At 43.3% G+C, this 18431-nt stretch overlaps 1 protein-coding gene across 1 annotated transcript in view; it reads left to right on the forward strand.

The window, feature by feature from the left end:
* The first annotated feature begins 282 nt into the window (after positions 1–282).
* Positions 283–18431, forward strand: part of LOC109892086 (protocadherin-1-like) — a 142597-nt gene continuing 124448 nt past the window's right edge. The window contains exons 1-2 of the mRNA XM_020484507.2: positions 283–921; positions 17269–18090. Coding sequence (XP_020340096.1) covers positions 17284–18090 — 807 coding nt within the window. The 5' untranslated portion in view covers positions 283–921; positions 17269–17283. The remainder of the gene's footprint in view (positions 922–17268; positions 18091–18431) is intronic.

The following is an 18431-nucleotide window of genomic DNA, read 5'->3' on the forward strand; positions in this document are numbered from 1 at the left end:
GGAACCTATCCATCTAGAAACACCCATCTGGAGATGGAATATATAACAAATAACTTAAGTAGCCTAAAATAATAATTCATTTCAGCAACCCTGTGTTTTAACATATAGCCTAGTGTGGACGTTCCAACATCATGATTTCGGTAGTTGATAAAATCCCAGTGTAAGTCTCAAGTCATTGTCCAGTGTTCAGCCTGTGGCATAAAGTGATGTGGATGAGAAGTTGCTGAGGCTGAGAGCGGTTCCGTGGCTGGAGCTCCACCTCCTCCTACGCTCTGATGCGCGGTCTAGAGAGCAGAGCAAGTGCTGAAAAATTATCCCAACTTGCTTTCTCATAGCAAACGTGCTTCGTTTAGGCTACTCCTCTCGGCGATATATTCCGTTCTGTGATGAAGACAAATTAGTGACATTTTATACGCGTTTTAAAATATTGTTGAATCTGTATTTCGCAATGGTTGAGAAACTTGTACCTTCGTCAAAGATGAGCGCATATCTTCGTTAAGGTGCAGTTGCACATTTTTTTTTAGAGTAGAGAAAAGCAATTGAACGTCACGGCCAGAATCCCAAAGAGTTCATTACTATTGACTATCTATACAAACGAAATAAATATATTGATAGCTTGATTTGTGGTATTTTCCTCGGTCAGAAAAATAGCGTTTTTTTTGCCAGTGGTAACATTGATGGATGCATAATGACATGGGAATGAATTCCTCGAATTTAAATGACAAGTTATCTATGGTCCTAATGGATTTTCTCTCAACTGGGGATTTTTCTTCGTGATACAGTATTTGAAATCATTAATTGAGACTGAGGTTTGAGGGTTAGATACCTGCCTCTGGGACTGCAGAAGGAAAAACAAACCCAGGCAAGATTTGTGTTACGCGGAAGACCACCGGGGAAGAGGATCCTAAGTCTTTGGCAAAGGTAAATATATTTGCATAAAACCAGAATAATGCCATCCATGAGAAATGCTTGTGCAGTATGTCATGTTTAAGCTAAAAGTCAGCCGTTCTTTCTCTATTTCTAAATGGGTAATTATGTTGAGATCATTCATTGCTGGAGGCATAATTGCTAATACATTTGTTTTTAGGTCAGCATCTGTGTTATGTCCAAAAACCAAATAACCAAATACTGGTAAACCACCTAGTTCTATACAGATAAGGCTACAGTCAGTCACTAAATAACCTAGTGTACATGTTTACACATTAAAAGATTTATAATGCAAACCACTCCCCATTAGTTCGTTTCCCGAGAATCCGATTAAGCAGGTGCAAGAGCTTGAATCAGACACTTGTGTGACTAAAAGCCCTTAAAGGTATGGAGTCATCACTCTACCCCCCCCCCCCCCCTCCCCCCACCCCCCTCTCACTTCCCGCAGTGAGGGCAAGAGATCTCCTATCGGTCAGCTCTCTGCAAATACTGACCAGACATACAGACCATATTCGTTTAACATCGCCTATCAAGATAACCAGCCCACATATTAAAACTAATTTTAACAATAAATTATTTGTTATACATGACTCAAGACGCAGCTATTCAGTGCATCATTTTATTTTACAGAGACTGGAAGCATTTCATTAGTGATTCACATCTATGCTCTGTCCATACTGTACCTTCATAGGGGCTACCCCTCCCACATATATTGACCAACAATACACATGGGCAGAGTATGGGTAAGCATTTATTCTCTTGGTGATTAGCTAATACATTATTGCTGTCTTGTCAATAGGCATATACAGTCTATAGGCTGGCTACTCAAATCGATATGATGTGTATAAACTAGTTCTACAGGAATTAGTTTAGTCAGATAATCTAAGGCTGTGTTTACACAGGCAGCCCAATTCTGATCTTCCGCTAATTGGTCTTAGATCTTTTCACAATATATTTTTCAGAGCTGTGATTGGGTGAGGGGGGGGGGGGGGGGGGGCAGAATTGGGCTGCCTGTCGGCTGCATTTAGACAGGGAGCCCAATTTAAGATATTTGTTTTAACTAATTGGTCATTTGACCAATCTGATCAGTACTGAAAAATATCAATATTGGTCCTGTACACAGATTCGCAGATGTTATTGTAGGTGGCGTGAAATGCTTGTGTTTCTAGCTCCAACAGTGCAGTAATACCAAGCAATACACACATAATGCCAAAAATTTGTATATATACAATATACAAATCTAAGTCAGGCATCCCGGAGTCACCTCTTCACTGTTGATGTTGTGACTGGTGTTTTGCGGGTAATATTTAATGAAGCTGCCAGTTGAGGACTTGTGTGGCATCTGTTTCTCAATCTAGACACTCTAATGTACTTGTCCTCTTGCTCAGTTGTGCACAGGGGCCTCCCACTCCTCTTTCTACTCTGGTTAGGGCCAGTTTGCACTGTTCTGTGAAGGGAGTATTACAACGCGTTGTTTGAGATCTTCCGTTTCTTGGAAATTTCTTGCAAATAATAGCCTTCTTTCTCAGAACAAGAATAGACTGACAAGTTTCAGAAGAAAGTCTTTGTTTCTTGCCATTTTGAGCCTGTAATTGAACCCACAAATGCTGATGCTCAACTAGTCTGAAGAAGGCCCGTTTTATTGCTTCTTTAATCAGGACAACAGTTTTGCTTATCAGGATATGGTAAGAGCCAGATGCAGACCGTGTCGAAGTAACAATATGTATTACAGCAACAGAGGCAAAGGTACACAACGGCAGGCAGGCTCGGGGTCAGGTCAGGCAGAGATCGGAAATCCATATAAGGGCAAAGGTACAGGACGGCAGGTAGGGTCAGGGGCAGGCAGAATGTTCAGGGTCAGGAAATGCAAGGGTCAATAACCAGGAGGGTGAGAAAAAGAGTCTGGTAAAAGACAGGTGCTGACAGAACAAACGCTGGTAAGCTTGAGAAACAAGACGAACTGGCAACAGACAAACCGATAACACAGGTGTAAATAAACAGGAGATAATGGGGAAGATGGGCGACACCTGGAGGGTGGTGGAGACAATCGCAAAGACAGGTGAAACAGATCAGGGCGTGACAGTGCTAACATAATTGCAAAACGGTTTTCTAAAGATCAATTAGCCTTTAGAAATGATAAACTTGGATTAGCTAACACAACGTGCCATTGGAACACAGGAGTGATGGTTGCTGATATTGGGCCTGTGTTGATATTCCATAAAAAATCTGCCTTTTTCAGCTACAATAGTAATTTACAACATTAACGATGTCCACACTGTATTCAAGGACATTTCTAGGTGACCCCCAACTTTTTAATGGTAGTGTAGGTGTGTGTGTGTGTGTAACATATTTACATATTGTCACGACTTGCGCCGAAGTCGGTTCCTCTCCTTGTTCGGGCGGCGTTCGGCAGTCGACTTCACCGGTCTTCTAGCCATCGCCGATCCACTTTATATTTTCCATCTGTTTTGTTTTGTTTTTGCGCACACGTGTATTTAAACCTCTGTCCCCCCCATGTCTGTGTGTGGAATTGTTTGTTGTTATGTGCATGTGTACATCAGACTGGTTTGCGCCGGGTTATGTCAACCCATATTTGTTTATTGTTCTTAGTGCTGTGTGTCTGTTCGCCGTAATAAAGGGCTCCGTTTGCTACCCAATTCTGCTCTCCTGCGCCTGACTTCCCTGCAGCCGGTTACGCATACATTACATATTTCTATATATATATATATATATATAGCAAACAAAGAAACTTCCCTTTTTCAGGAAATGAAAATCACCAAAAGAAAGATGCCCAGGGTCCCTGCTAATCTGTTTGAACGTGCCTTAGGCATGCTGCAAGGAGGCATGAGGACTGCAGATGTGGCCAAGGCAATAAATTGCAATGACCGTACTGTGAGATGCCTAACACAGTGCTACAGGGAGACAGGACGGACAGCTGATCATCCTCGCAATGGCAGACCACGTATGACAACACCTGCACAGGATCTGTACATCCGAACATCACACCTGTGGGACAGGTACAGGATGGCAATAACAACTGCCTGAGTTACACCAGGAACGCACAATACCTCCATCAGTGCTCAGACTGTCCTCAATAGGCTGAGAGAGGCTGGACTGAGGGATTGTAGGCCTGTTGTAAGGCAGATCCTCATCAGACATCACCGGCAACAATGTTGCCTATGTGCACAAACCCACCGTCGATGGACCAGACAGGACTGGCAAAAAGTGCTCTTCAATGATGAGTCGCACTTTTGTCTCACCAGGGGTGATGGTCGAATTTGTGTTTATCGTCAAAGGAATGAGCGTTACACCGAGGCCTGTACTCATGTGGTACCCTTCCTGCATGCTCATCCTGACATGACCCTCCAGCATGACATTGCCACCAGCCATACTGTTCGTTCTGTGTGTGATTTCCTGCAAGACAGGAATATCAGTGTTCTGCCATGGCCAGCGAAGAGGACGGATCTCAATCCCGTTGAGCACATCTGGGACCTGTTGGATCAGAGGGTGAGGGCTAGGGCCATTCCCCCCAGAAATGTCTGGGAAATTGCAGGTGCCTTGGTGGAAGAGTGGGGTAACATCTCACAGCAAGAACTGGCAAATCTGGTGCAGTCCATGAGGAGGAGATGCACTGCAGTACTTAATGCAGCTGTTGACCACACCAGATACTGACTGTTACTTTTGATTTTGACCCCCTCCTTTGTTCAGTGACACATTATTCAATTTCTGTTAGTCACATGTCTGTGGAACTTGCTCAGTTTGTTTCAGTTGTTTAATCTTGTTATGTTCATACACATATTTACACATATTTATGTTTGCTGAAAATAAACACAGTTGACAGTGAGAGGACGTTTCTTTAAAAAAAATATATATATTATTATTTCACCTTTATTTAACCAGGTAGGCTAGTTGAGAACAAGTTCTCATTTGCAACTGCGACCTGGCCAAGATAAAGCAAAGCAGTGTGACACAGACAACAACACAGAGTTACACATGGAGTAAACAATAAACAAGCCAATAACACAATAAACAAGTCAAAGACACAGTAGAAAAAAATAAAGTCTATATACAGTGTGTGCAAAAGGCATGAGTTAGGCAGTAAATAGGTAATAGGAGCGAATAATTACAATTTAGCAGATTAACACTGGAGTCATAAATGAGCAGATGATGTGCAAGTGGAGATACTGGTGTGAAAAAGAGCAGAAAAGTAAATAAAATAAAAACAGTATGGGGATGAGGTAGGTAGAATGGGTGGGCTATTTGCAGATGGACTATGTACAGCTGCAGCGATCGGTTAGCTGCTCAAATAGTTGATGTTTGAAGTTGGTGAGGGAAATAAAAGTCTCCAACTTCAGCGATTTTTGCAATTCGTTCCAGTCACTGGCAGCAGAGAACTGGAAGGAAAGGTGGCCTTTGGGGATGATCAGTGAGATGTACCTTCTGGAACGTGTGCTACGGGTGGGTGTTGTTATCGTGACCAGTGAACTGAGATAAGGCAGAGCTTTACCTAGCATAGACTTATAGATGACCTGGAGCCAGTGGGTCTGACAATGAATATGTGGCGTGGGCCAGCCGCCTAGAGCATACTGGTTGCAGTGGTGGGTGGTATAAGGTGATTTGGTAACACAACGGATGGCACTGTGATAGACTGCATCCAGTTTGCTGAGTAGAGTGTTGGAAGCTATTTTGTAGATGACATCGCCGAAGTCGAGGATCGGTAGGATAGTCAGTTTTACTAGGGTAAGTTTGGCGGCGTGAGTGAAGGAGGCTTTGTTGCGAAATAGAAAGCCGATTCTAGATTTGATTTTGAATTGGAGATGTTTAATATGAGTCTGGAAGGAGAGTTTACCGTCTAGCCAGACACCCATGTATTTATAGTTGTCCACATATTCTAGGTCGGACCCATCCAGGGTGGTGATGGTAGTCGGGCGGGCGGGTCCGGGCAGCGAACGGTTGAAAAGCATGCATTTGGTTTTGCTAGCATTTAAGAGCAGTTGGAGGCCACGGATGCAGTGTTGTATGGCATTGACGCTCAGTTTTGCTGAGTTTATATATGTATGTTGTATTTATATTTTATGATCAAAAGTATGTGGACATCTGCTTGTCGAACATCTCATTCCAAAATCATGGGTATTAATATGGAGTTGGTTCCCACTTTGCTGCTATAACAGCCTCCACTCTTCTGGGAAGGTTTTCCACTACATTGCTACCGGGACTTGCTTCCATTCAGCCACTAGAGCAATAGTGGTGTCTGGCGCTGATGTTGGGGGATTAGGCCTGGCTCGCTTTTGGCTGTGCAGCCCAGCCTAGTTCTTCCACACCGATCTCAACAAATAATTTCTGTTTGGACCTCGCTTTGTGCACAGGTGGCATTATAATGCTGAAACAGGAAAGGGCCTTCCCCAAACTGTTGCCACAAAGTTGGAAGCATAGAATCATATAGAATGTCATTGTATGCTGAAGCGTTAAGATTTCCCTTCACTGGAACTAAGGGGCCTAGCCCGAACCATGAAACACAGCCCCAGACCATTATTCCTCCTCCACCAAACTTTACAGTTGGTACTATGCATTCGGACAGGTAGCGTTGTCCTGGCATCCCCCAAACCCAGATTCATCCGTTCGACTGCCAGATGGTGAAGTGTGATTCATCACTCCAGAGAATATTTTACACCACTCCAGCTGACGCTTGACATTGCGTATGGTGCTCTTAGGCTTGTGTGCAGCTGCTCGGCCATAGAAACCCATTTCATGAAGCTTCTGATGAACAGTTCTTGTGCTGACGTTGCTTCCCGGGGCAGTTGGACCTCGGTAGTGAGTGTTGCAACCGAGGACAGAGGATTTTTATGCACTACGCTCTTCAGTTCTCGACGGTCCCATTCTGTGAGCTTGTGTGTCCTACCACTTCGCTGCTGAGCCGTTGTTGCTTCTAGGCATTTCCACTTCACAATAATAGCACATACGGTTGACCGGGGCAGCTCTATGAGGGCAGATATTGGACTAACTGACTTGCTGGAAAGGTGGCATCCTATGACGATGACACGTTGAAAGTCACTTAGCTCTTCAATACTGGCCATTCTACTGACAATGTTTGTCTATGGAGATTGCATGGCTGTGTACTTCATATTATAAACTGAAATAGGGGTGTCCACATACTTTGTGGGTATATCTATATATAGTGTATACAGTGCCTATAGAAAGTCTACACCCGCTTGGACTTTTTTCACATAAAAAGTGGGATTGAAATAGATTTATATATTTTTTCATTGATCTAAACAAAATACTCCATAATGTCATAGTAATAATTTTATTCTACACATTTTTACAAATGAACTCAACTATAGTCGTTGCATAAGTATTCACCCCTTTTGTTAAAGCAAGCCTAAATTAGTTCAGAAGTAAAATTTGGCTTAACAAATCACATAAGTTATATGGAGTCACTCTGTGGTTGACTACATCTGTAAGGTCCCTCAGTCAAATATTGGATTTCAAGCACAGATTCAACTACAAAGACCAAGTAGGTTTTAGAAAGCCTCATTAAGAAGGACAGTGATTGGTAGATGGGTAAAAATAATCAAATCTGACATTGAATATATGTTAAAACATAGTCAAGATAATAATTAAACCACCCATAATCTTCAAATATGCAGTCGTCCTAATGAACTGAGCTGCTGGACAGGAAAGGAAACTGCTTAGGAATGTCACCATGAGGACATTTATGTTTTAAAACAGCTACAGAGTTCAATGGCTGTGATGGGAGAAAAATGAAGATGAATCAGCAACATTGTAGTGACTCCACAATAATGACCTAAATGACAGTGATAATAAAAAAAATACACAGAACATGCATGTGTATGCAAAAAGTCACTGAAGTAATACTGCAAAAAAAACACTGCAAAGGAATATACATTTTGGCCTAAATGCATAGCCTTATGTTTGGGGCCAATCCAACACATCACAGAGTAACTACCTCCTTATTTTCAAGCATGGCGGTATCTGCATTATGGTATGGGTATGTTTGACTTTGGCACAGACTGGGGAATATTTAGGATGAAAAGAAACGGAATGGAGCTAAGCACAAACAAAAATCCAGGAGGAAACCTGCTTCATTCTGCTTTACACTAGAAACTGAGAAAGGAATTCACCTTTCAGTAGGACAATAACCAACATCACAAAGCCAAACCAACACTGGAGTTGCTTACCACGAAGACACAGAATGTTCCTGAGTTGTGACTTAAATCTGCTTGGAAATCTACGGCAAGACTTGAAATGTGCTGTCTAGCCATGGAATTTCTTTCCTTCTTAATGCGTTTGAGCCAGTCAGTTGTGTTGTGACATGGTAGGGGTGGTATACAGAAGATAGCCCTATTTGGTAAAAGACCAAGGCCATATTATGGCAAGAACAGCTCAAATAAGCAAAGATAAACGACAGTGCATCATTACTTTAAGACATGAAGAAACTTTTTCGAATTGATTGACCTTCAAGTACAATAGCAAAAAACATCAAGTGCTATGATGAAACGGGCTCTCATAAGTATCGCCACAGGAAAGGAAGATCCAGTTAACTCTGCAGCAGAGGATAAGTTCATTATGGTTACCAGCTTCAGAAATGGCAGCCCAAATAAATGCTTCAGAGAAGACAGCGTGAATCAGGCCTTCATGGTCGAATTGCTGGAAAGAAACCACGACTAAAGGACACCAATAGGAATAAGAGACTTAATTGGGCCAATAAACACGAGCAATGGACATTTAGACTGGTGGAAATTGGTTCTTTGGTCCAAATCAGTCCAAATTTGAGATTTTTGGTTCCAACCGCCGTGTCTTCTCTGTGAGACGCAGAGTAGATGAATGGATGATCTCTGCATGTGTGTTGCCCACCTTGAAGCATGGGGGAGGAGGTGTAATGCTTTGCTGGTGACACTGTCTGTGATTTATTTAGAATTCAAGGCACACTTAACCAGCATGGCAACCACAGCATTCTGCAGTGATATGCCATCCCACCTGGTTTGGGCTTAGTGGGACTATCATTTGTTTATCAACAGGACAATGTCTCAAAAGACACCTCCAGGCTGTGAAAGAGCTATATGACCAAGAAGGAGAGTGATGGTGTGTTGCATCAGATGACCTGGCCTCCACAATCACCCGACCTCAACCCAATTGAGGTGTTTTGGGATGAGTTGGACTGCAGATTGAAGGAAAAGCAGCCAACAAGTACTCGGCATATGTGGGAACTCCTTCAAGACTGTTGGAAAAGCATTCCAGGTGAAGCTGGTTGAGAGAATGCCCAGAGTGTGCAAAGCTGTCAAGGCAAAGGGTGGCTACTTTGAAGAATCTCAAATATAAAATATATTTTGATTTCGTTAACACTTTTTTGGTAACTTCATGATTCCATATGTGTTTTTCCAGAGTTTTGATGTCTTTACTATAATTGTACAATATAGAAAATGTAAAAAAATAATAAGGAATAACCCAGGAATGAGTAGGTGTGTTTAAAGTTTTGACTCGTGTGTGTGTGTGTGTGTTTGTGTGTGTGTGTGTGTATATATATTTATATATATATATATATATATATATATAAATGTTGTGTATGGACATTATAAGAATAGAAAATGAGTGTACAGCAGTAATTATATAGGGTGAGCCATGACTAGAATACAGTATGTACGTACACTACCATTCAAAAGTTTGGGTTCACTTAGAGATGTCTTCGTTTTTGAAAGAAAAACTTTTTTTGTTGTCCATTAAAATAACATCAAATTGATCAGAAATACAGTGTAGACATTGTTAATGTTGTAAATGACTATTGTAGCTGGAAACGGCAGATTTTTTAAATGGAATATCTACATAGGCGTACAGAGGCCCGTTATCAGCAATCATCACTCTTGTGTTCCAATGGCACGTTGTGTTAGCTCATCCAAGTTTATCATTTTAAATGGCTAATTGATAATTAGAAAACCCTTTTGCAATTATGTTAGCACAGCTGAAAACTGTGGCGCTGATTTAAAGAAGAATAAAACTGGCCTTCTTTAGACTAGTTGAGTATCTGGAGCATCAGCATTTGTGGGTTCGATTACAGGCTCAAAATGGCCAGAAACAAATACTTTTCTGCTGAAACTCGTCAGTCTATTCTTGTTCTGAGAAATGAAGGCTACTCCATGTGAGAAATTCCAAGAAACGGAAGATCTCGTACAACACTGTGTACTACTCCCTTCACAGAACAGTACAAACTGGCCCTAACCAGAATAGAAAGAGGAATGGGAGGCCCCGGTGCACAACTGAGCAAGAGGACAAGTACATTAGAGTGTCTAGTTTGAGAAACAGACACATCACAAGTCCTCAACTGGCAGCTTCATTAAATAGTACCCACAAAACACCAGTCTCAATGTCAACAGTGAAGTGGCAACTCCGGGATGCTGGCCTTCTAGGCAGAGTTGCAAATAAAAAGCCATATCTCTGGCCAATAAAATTAAAAGATTAAGATTGGCAAAATAACACAGACACTGGACAGAGGAACTCTGCCTCGAAGGCCAGATGATCTTCTTGGCCTTTCTGTGACAGTGGGTCTTGTAGATACAGTATACTGAAAGGCAGGCAATGTGCCCCCAGTGATGCATTGGGCTGAACGCACAACCCTCTTGAGAGCCCGGCGGTTGCAGACGGTGCAATTGACGACCCAGGCGGTGATACAAGATGCTCTCAGTGGTGCATCCGTAGAAGTTTGTGAGGGTTTTAGGCTGTTATGCCGCCTTCACCAAACTGTCTGTGAAGAGGGACCATTTCAGGTCGTCAGTGATGTGCACGCCAAGGATCTTGAAGCTTTTGACTCTCTCTACTGCTTCCCCGTCAATGTGGATTGGGGTGTGCTCTCTCTGCTGTCTCCTTTAGTCCACAATTAGCTCTTCATTTTGTTGACATATTGGGAGAGGTTATTTTCCTGACACCGCACAACCAGGACTCTCACCTCCTCCCTTTAGGCTGTCTCGTCATTGTTTGTAATCTGGCCTACCACTGTTTGAGTTGGAGATGTGCGTGGCCATGCAGTCAAGGGTGAACATGGAGTCCAGGAGGGGTCTGAGCATGCACCCCTGTGGCGGAGGTGTTGTATGCCTACCTCAACCACTTGGGGTCGGCCCGTAAAGAAGTCAAGGACCCAGTTGCACAGGGAGGGGTTCAGACCCAGGGCCCTGAGCTTAAAGATGAGCTTAGAGGGCACTATATTGAAGGCTGAACTGTAGTTGATGAACAGCATTCTTACATAGGTTTTCTCTTGTCCAGGTTGGAAAGGGCAGTGTGGAGTGCAATAGAGATTACGTCATCTGTGGATCTGTTGGGGCGGTATGCGAATTGGAGTGGGTCTAGGGTTTCTCAGATGATGGTGTTGATGTAAGCCATGACCAGCCTTTCAAAGCACTTCACTGCTACAGACGTGAGTGCTATGTGTCTATAGTCATTTAGGCAGGTTACCTTGGTGTTCTTGGGAAAAGGGACTATGGTGGTCTGCTTGAAACATGTAGGTATTGCAGACTCGGTCAGGGACAGGTTGAAAATGTCAGTGAAGACACTTGCCAGTTGGTCAGTGCGTGCTCTGAGTACATGTTCTGGTAATCCATCTGGCCCTGCGGCCTTGTGAATGTTGTTTAGTTCCGTTACCTTCGCTTTCTTGGGAACAGGAACAATGGTGGACATCTTGAAGCAAGTGGGGACAACATACTGGGATATGGAGAGATTGAACATGTCCCTAAACACTCCAGCCAGCTGGTCTGCACATGCTATGAGGATGTGGCTTTGGATGCCATCTAGGCTGGCAGCCTTGTGAGGCTTAACCCGCTTAAATTACTTACGCACGTCGGCCACGGACAATGAAAGAACACAGTCCCCGTGAATTGCGGGTGCCCGCTTCGGTGGTTCGATTTGAAAAGATCTGATGTGATTGGTCAAAAGACCAATTAGTGGGAAGAAATAGCGGTATTGGGCTGCCTGTGTAAGCGGAGCCTGAATGAAGCAACTGACAGACTCGTGGTGTTGGGTTCCCTTTTCAACCATTGTGTTTAAAACATTTTTTTATGTGTTTATTGGTAAGCTGCTTCTGGTATGTTTTAGAGTCAGATGAGCTGATAAAGTTCTGTATTTGTGTACATATTATATGTGAGGTATGGGTATAGCTTGAAGCTAAAGCCAGGGTTTTCATCGTCGGCCATTCAAACCTGTTGATTCAATCAGACTGCCATTCCCCTGATGTGTTATCTTCAGCCATTGATTCATCAAATGTTTTAGCATTTCCATCCATCCCAAAAGCATCACTGAACTACAGTACATATTTATGTCAGACAGTATGTCTTGAAAGCCTTTGCGGGACGAAGGCTTACCATATGAAAACAAACTAAATTTGACATGCTTATTCATGATTTAATTCAATCTTTCAATGATTGATTTACTCAACTTCGAGCTACACACATTCTTATAATTCAGTACTGTGTGTTTGTGACAGAGTGATTTAAACTCTAACAGGGTAATTTCAAGAGAAATGTGTTGCCATGTGGTATAAAGCCAAGGAATGAAAACCGTTAGTTCCATAGCAATATAGGCCTACTGTATATTTGGAATGCAATCATTGTGAAGCAGAGGAATGATGAGTCAGTTAATGATGCATAGCTGGTGAGGCTCATCCCATAACCTGTTGATGATCATGATCTTTCAGTGAACAGGCTGTGAGGGAAGAGAAAAGGTCACTGCCACACGGAAGACAGATGTCACCAGAATGGCTTGTACAAGCTGTTGATAAAAGCTGCTCGTGTTGCAGCTGATAATGAAAATAGCTGACAAACATCAGGATAAGATCATTTTCATGTCTATAATTTTTCACTGCATGCCGAAGGTTATAATCTCTATGGCATTTTGATGAATGGAGAGACATGATTTCAGAGCACAACTCAACACACAGAATCCTTGGGTTGCTTTTCTGACCCAGTAATGGCTATTGCTATGGTTGAAATTATTCAACATGGTCTGAGTAGCTGATATTCTTCTTCAAATATTTTGTCTCACTCAATATGATAGAAATCCACTTTTAAACAGATTCTGAACTCTGGGACTATGTTTTATTAATATTTACTTGTAAAACAGCTGGAACTGCATGAGTAATTTAATATCACAATTTCATGAGATTTTGTTTATTTATTTTCTTTGGTGAATATCACACAAGCCATTTCCCTCATTACCCGCTCTGGGTTTTCCACAATTCCAGTGCTGTTGAACTCACCCTCTGTTGAAGGGATGCTCCCAATTTGAAGTGCTGCGGCCCTCAAAAGCACGCTTCATTGCAGTCCAGGTTGAGTTGTAATTGTGTTTCTGCTCTTATCTGTTATACGAAAGCGTATAGACTCTTATCTGAAATGGAAACTAGGCTTAGACTCTTCAGTGGAGTAGAGTCCACTCATAGGTATGAGTAAACTATGTTTGTTACTTGGTGTAGCCTATAGCCTCTAATCTGGAATTGAGGGTTCCATAGACTATCTGACAATGAATGTGTCTATAATCCGAGTTGCTACTGTCCACACACTCATACAAAATACAATGTTTGTGTACCTGATCTGGAGTAGAGACTGTTGAAAGACTATTGTTGTAATTATCTCCTTGTAAGTGATGATGTGATCACTTCTAATGAGTATTTGGAGAGTCTCTTATCTAAAGGGAAGTGTGGTTGGTGCTTTATTAAGGAGACTTAAATTACCTCTTAGAGACATTCATTCACTGTATGGAGACTCCTGACACTTATTGGGGGTGGGTATTATAGGATTTAGCTTAATTTAGAGGGTAGTATTTATTTATTAGGATTTATTTTAGCTTCTAGTATTTTGGATCTCTTTGGATCTGTTTTAGACAAGTCATCCAAGAAGCTTTTGAATTATTATCACGTTAGTTAATACAGTACTGTCGTTCTGGATATTAGGCCTCTTGTTTGCAAATGGATGGCTGAATTGGAGGATGATGAGGCTTGGTTATGATTACTATTAGGTCTATCTACAAAAGGCATAGAGGCCACCTTGTTTAGATCTTTCTAGTACAGTAGCTCAGTTCACTGCAGCTCTCATCATGCTCCTTAGTAAAGTAAACGGACGGTGGGACGAACGGAGACCGATCCACAGTCCCCTCCCCGATTTCATCGTTGGGGACAACAATATTTAAGGAGATATTGTATTGGATCATAACTTTTGAACTTGTTGACTGTCTTTATCAGCGAGGGTGGATGTGGAGGATGATAATGCACTTTAGATTACCTAGCTCTCTTTGTCTTTACATTTGTCTCCACATTGTCACCGCATGGTCTATATCAGGCTAGAAAAGTAATATCTTCTCTGATCTCCTCCGATTAAATTTATATGTTACATCTCAATAGCTTGCAACATATTTAGTTTGTGTGTAGTTGTAGTCTATAGTTTAAAAATGGTGCTTTACATTGTACTTTCTAATCATGCTTTTACCTCACAAGCTATCATTCAATCCACATTGATTGGAGGCTGCCCTGCAAATGTAAAAAGGGACACATCAATAACTAGGCAATTAGCGCATCAATAACCTGCACTTCCAATCTCATTGGATCCAGAAGAATTGGATTTCTAATTGGATTTCTATACATGCTTGTGTTTTGCTGTTTAGTTTGAACACGTATTTGCTTTGCTCTGCTTTGGAACAATGTTACATGCACGGAGGTGTAGAATTCTGACATACACTGCTAGAACTCTCACACAGAAAATAATTAAAGTCTAAAGTTTGCAGCCCCCAAAAATAGTGAATTCTTTAGCTTGGAGAATATGGATCAAAGCAGAAGTTAAACTAGTGGGTAGTGATTAATGAGGAGGCATAGCAGGTTAGAAATAAAACATGAACATTACAATGTGTAAATTAGGCCATAACAGCAGAGTAGGATGGATTTCTCATCAGCTCTAAAGTAAAGCTGTATTTTGTGATAAGGCGTAGGCCAAGCCTGCTAATCTGCAACATGTTCCACATGAAGCCAAACAATGGTGTGTGGCTGCCTCTGGGAGACTCTGGGTGCTGCACCTGGAGTCTTGGGTGGAACAGACCTCTCTAGTATCGCTCTAGTATTCGATCAGTCCAATTCTGAAGCTTTCAGTCTCGTCGTTACATCATGTCTTCGAGGTTAAGAAACTTAATGCGTGTTTTTTTCCAACGGTGTTGGATATTTTCTGTGGTGTTGGGTCCACAAGCTGCTTCTGTACACATTTAATGATGTCTAGGAAGGTCTCTAACCTTGAACCATCACACTCTTCTAGCTCTTTAAGGCTTGTGCATTGGATCTGCATTGTATTGTACAGCTGCTGTAATGTACACTGGGCCTCTTTCACTTTACTTACTTTCACTTCTGTGTAAGCTCTGGAAATCTAATATGTATTAAATACGTTTTCAATACTGGCTTTTGTCATTTTTGATACCCTCAGCACTGTGCTGAAGATCTGTCTCAAAGAATGCTGAGTTGCATCCAAAGAACACCATACCTCCTGTGAAGCATGGGCGTGGAACCATCATGCTTTGGGGCTGTTTTTCTGCAAATGGACCAGGACGACTGATCCGTGTAAAGGAAAGAATGAATGGGGCCATGTATTGTGAGATTTTGAGTGAAAACCTCCTTCCATCAGCAAGGGCATTGAAGATGAAACGTGGCTGGGTCTTTCAGCATGACAATGATCCAAACACACCGCCTGGGGAACGAAGGAGTGGCTTCGTAAGAAGCATTTCAAGGCCCTGGAGTGGCCTAGCCAGTCTCCAGATCTCAACCCTATAGAAAATCTTTGGAGGGAGTTGAAAGTCTGTGTTTCCCAGCAACAGCCCATAAACATCACTGCTCTAGAGGAGATCTGCATGGAGGAATGGGCCAAAATACCAGCAACAGTGTGTGAAAACCTTGTGAAGACTTACAGAAAACGTTTGACCTCTGTCATTGCCAACAAAGGGTATATAACAAAGTATTGAGATAAACTTTTGTTATTGACCAAATACTTAATTTCCACCATAATTTGCAAATAAATTCATTATTCATTATGTCATAGTTGAAGTGTACCTATGATGAAAATTACAGGCCTCTCTCATCTTTTTAAGAGCACCCAGCGGCGGTCGGCAGTCCAGAGGACCAAGCGACTGTCTGCGGTCCAGAGCCTTCAGCGACAGTCTGCAGCCTAGAGCCTCCAGCGGGGGTTCCCAGTCCAGAGCTTCCTGCAAGGGTTCCCAGTCCGGAGCCTCCGGCAACAATCTATGGTCCGGAGTCTCCGGCAACGATCTATGGTCCGGAGTCCCCGGCGACGATCCACGGTCCGGAGTCCCCGGCGACGATCCACGGTCCGGAGCCTCTGGCGACAATCCACGGTCCGGAGCATCCGGCGACGATCCACGGTCCGGAGCATCTGGCGACGATCCACAGTCCGGAGCATCCGGCGACGATCCACTGTCCGGTTCCTCCGTCGGCAATCTACGGTCCGGAGTCCCCGGCGACGATCTATGGTCCGGTTCCTCCGGCAACGATCAACGGTCCAGAGCCTCCGTCGACGATCCACGGTCTGGTTCCACGGAAGCGGAGGGATCAGCGAGCGGAGCAGGGTCTACGTCCTGAACTGGAGCCGCCACCGAGGTTAGATGCCCACCCGGACCCTCCCCCATGGAGTCAGGTTTTGCGGCCGGAGTCCGCACCTTTGGGGGGGGGATACTGTCACACCCTGACCTTAGAAAGCCTTTTTATTTCTCTATTTGGTTAGGTCGGGGTGTGATTTGTGTGGGCATTCTAGTTTTTCTATTTCCTTGTTGGCCGGTTATGGTTCCCAATCAGAGGCAGCTGTCTATCGTTGTCTCTGATTGGGGATCATACTTAGTGAGCCTTTTTTCCCACCTTAGTTTGTGGGATCTTGTTTTTGTGTAGTGCCTGTGAGCACTCCAGTCGTTACGTCTCGTTTGCTGTTTATTATTTTTGTTGGTGAGTTTCATTTTAATAAACATGTGGAACTCTATGCACGCTGCGCCTTGGTCCGCTCATTTCAATGAACGTGACAGCTACTTGCTCTCTTTTTGTTCCCAGTACAGCACTAAGATGAGGAGAAAATCTCCAACATCTGAACCATTGTGTTTCAATAACTGCAAAGATTTGCATTTTGGAAAAGGCCCTGTTATATATAAACTTTTGAGAGTCAAACATTTTTACAGTGACAATGGTGCTTGGGAGAAAACATGTTATACTGCATGTATAACTGTTGTTTTCAGAGCACATTACATATATCTGATAATTCCTTAAGCCCAAGTAAAAATGTAAGTGTTATTTTTTTCCCTCTTTCTTTGCAGGATAGTAATCTGGTGATGGACTTCATGGAGCTGCACATGGGAGCGGTTTTGTTGTGGGTCCTGGTGTTGGATTTCTGTGGTTGGGCTGAGGCTGGTATCCTGTACCGTGTCCAGGAGGAGCAGCCGCCCAGCACGCTGATAGGCAGCCTGGCATCAGACCAGGGCCTGCCAGACTCTGGTCACCTTTACAAGCTAGAGGTGGGCGCTCCATACCTGCGTGTAGATGGGAAGACAGGGGACATCTTTACCACAGAAATTCCCATAGACAGGGAGACACTGAGAGCCTGCCGCAGCATGGTCAGGGGCAAACCCTGCTTCCTGGAGTTTGAAGTGTCTGTCACAGACCTGATCCACAACCAGAGCCCCAGGCTCATCGAGGGTCGCATCGAGGTCCAGGACATCAACGACAACACTCCGCAATTCCCCTCCCCCGTGCTCACCATCTCTGTCCCAGAAAACACCCACATGGGGGCGCTGTTCTCCATCCCCCTGGCCACAGATAGGGATTCGGAGAGGAACAGGGTGGCCGACTACGCCCTAACCGCGGGGCCAGATGCAGCGACTCTCTTCGGCCTGCAAGTGGCAGAGGACAGGGGAGAGAAGCTGCCCCAACTCATCGTCCTGGGAAGTCTGGACCGGGAGCTCAAGGACAGTTACGACCTGAACATTAAGGCTGTGGATGGAGGTAACCCCCAGCGCTACAGCAGTGCCTTGCTGAGAGTGGTGGTTGCTGATGCAAACGACAATGCGCCAAAGTTTGACAAGGCCACATATGAGGCTGAAGTGTCAGAAAACAGCCCTGTGGGACATTCCGTGTTGCAGGTAAAATGTTTAAATCTTGCAGAGTGATCAGTGTGTTGTGTACGCTACTGTATAGATTTATACAACTCTTACTATGAGAAGACATAGTAGTTTGTATATCCACAACTCATTAGGATCTGGCATGTAGTGCTGGGTTTCTAAGCTTTACCATGATGAAATGCCTGAATTGACATGTTCTCAGAATGGCATCTTATTGAACTGTTGCCAAAAGCAGCAGAGGCAATTTATTGAAAGTTTTTTGAACAACTAGCCCACTCAGGAAATGTTCTTCCTGAGTGGGTGTTTTGGTTTACATTTTTTGAGCTGAAAAAAACCCTCCGTTAACATTTGCATCCTTTACA

This window comes from Oncorhynchus kisutch, linkage group LG6 (genome assembly GCF_002021735.2).
Source record: "Oncorhynchus kisutch isolate 150728-3 linkage group LG6, Okis_V2, whole genome shotgun sequence".
NCBI lineage: Eukaryota > Metazoa > Chordata > Actinopteri > Salmoniformes > Salmonidae > Oncorhynchus > Oncorhynchus kisutch.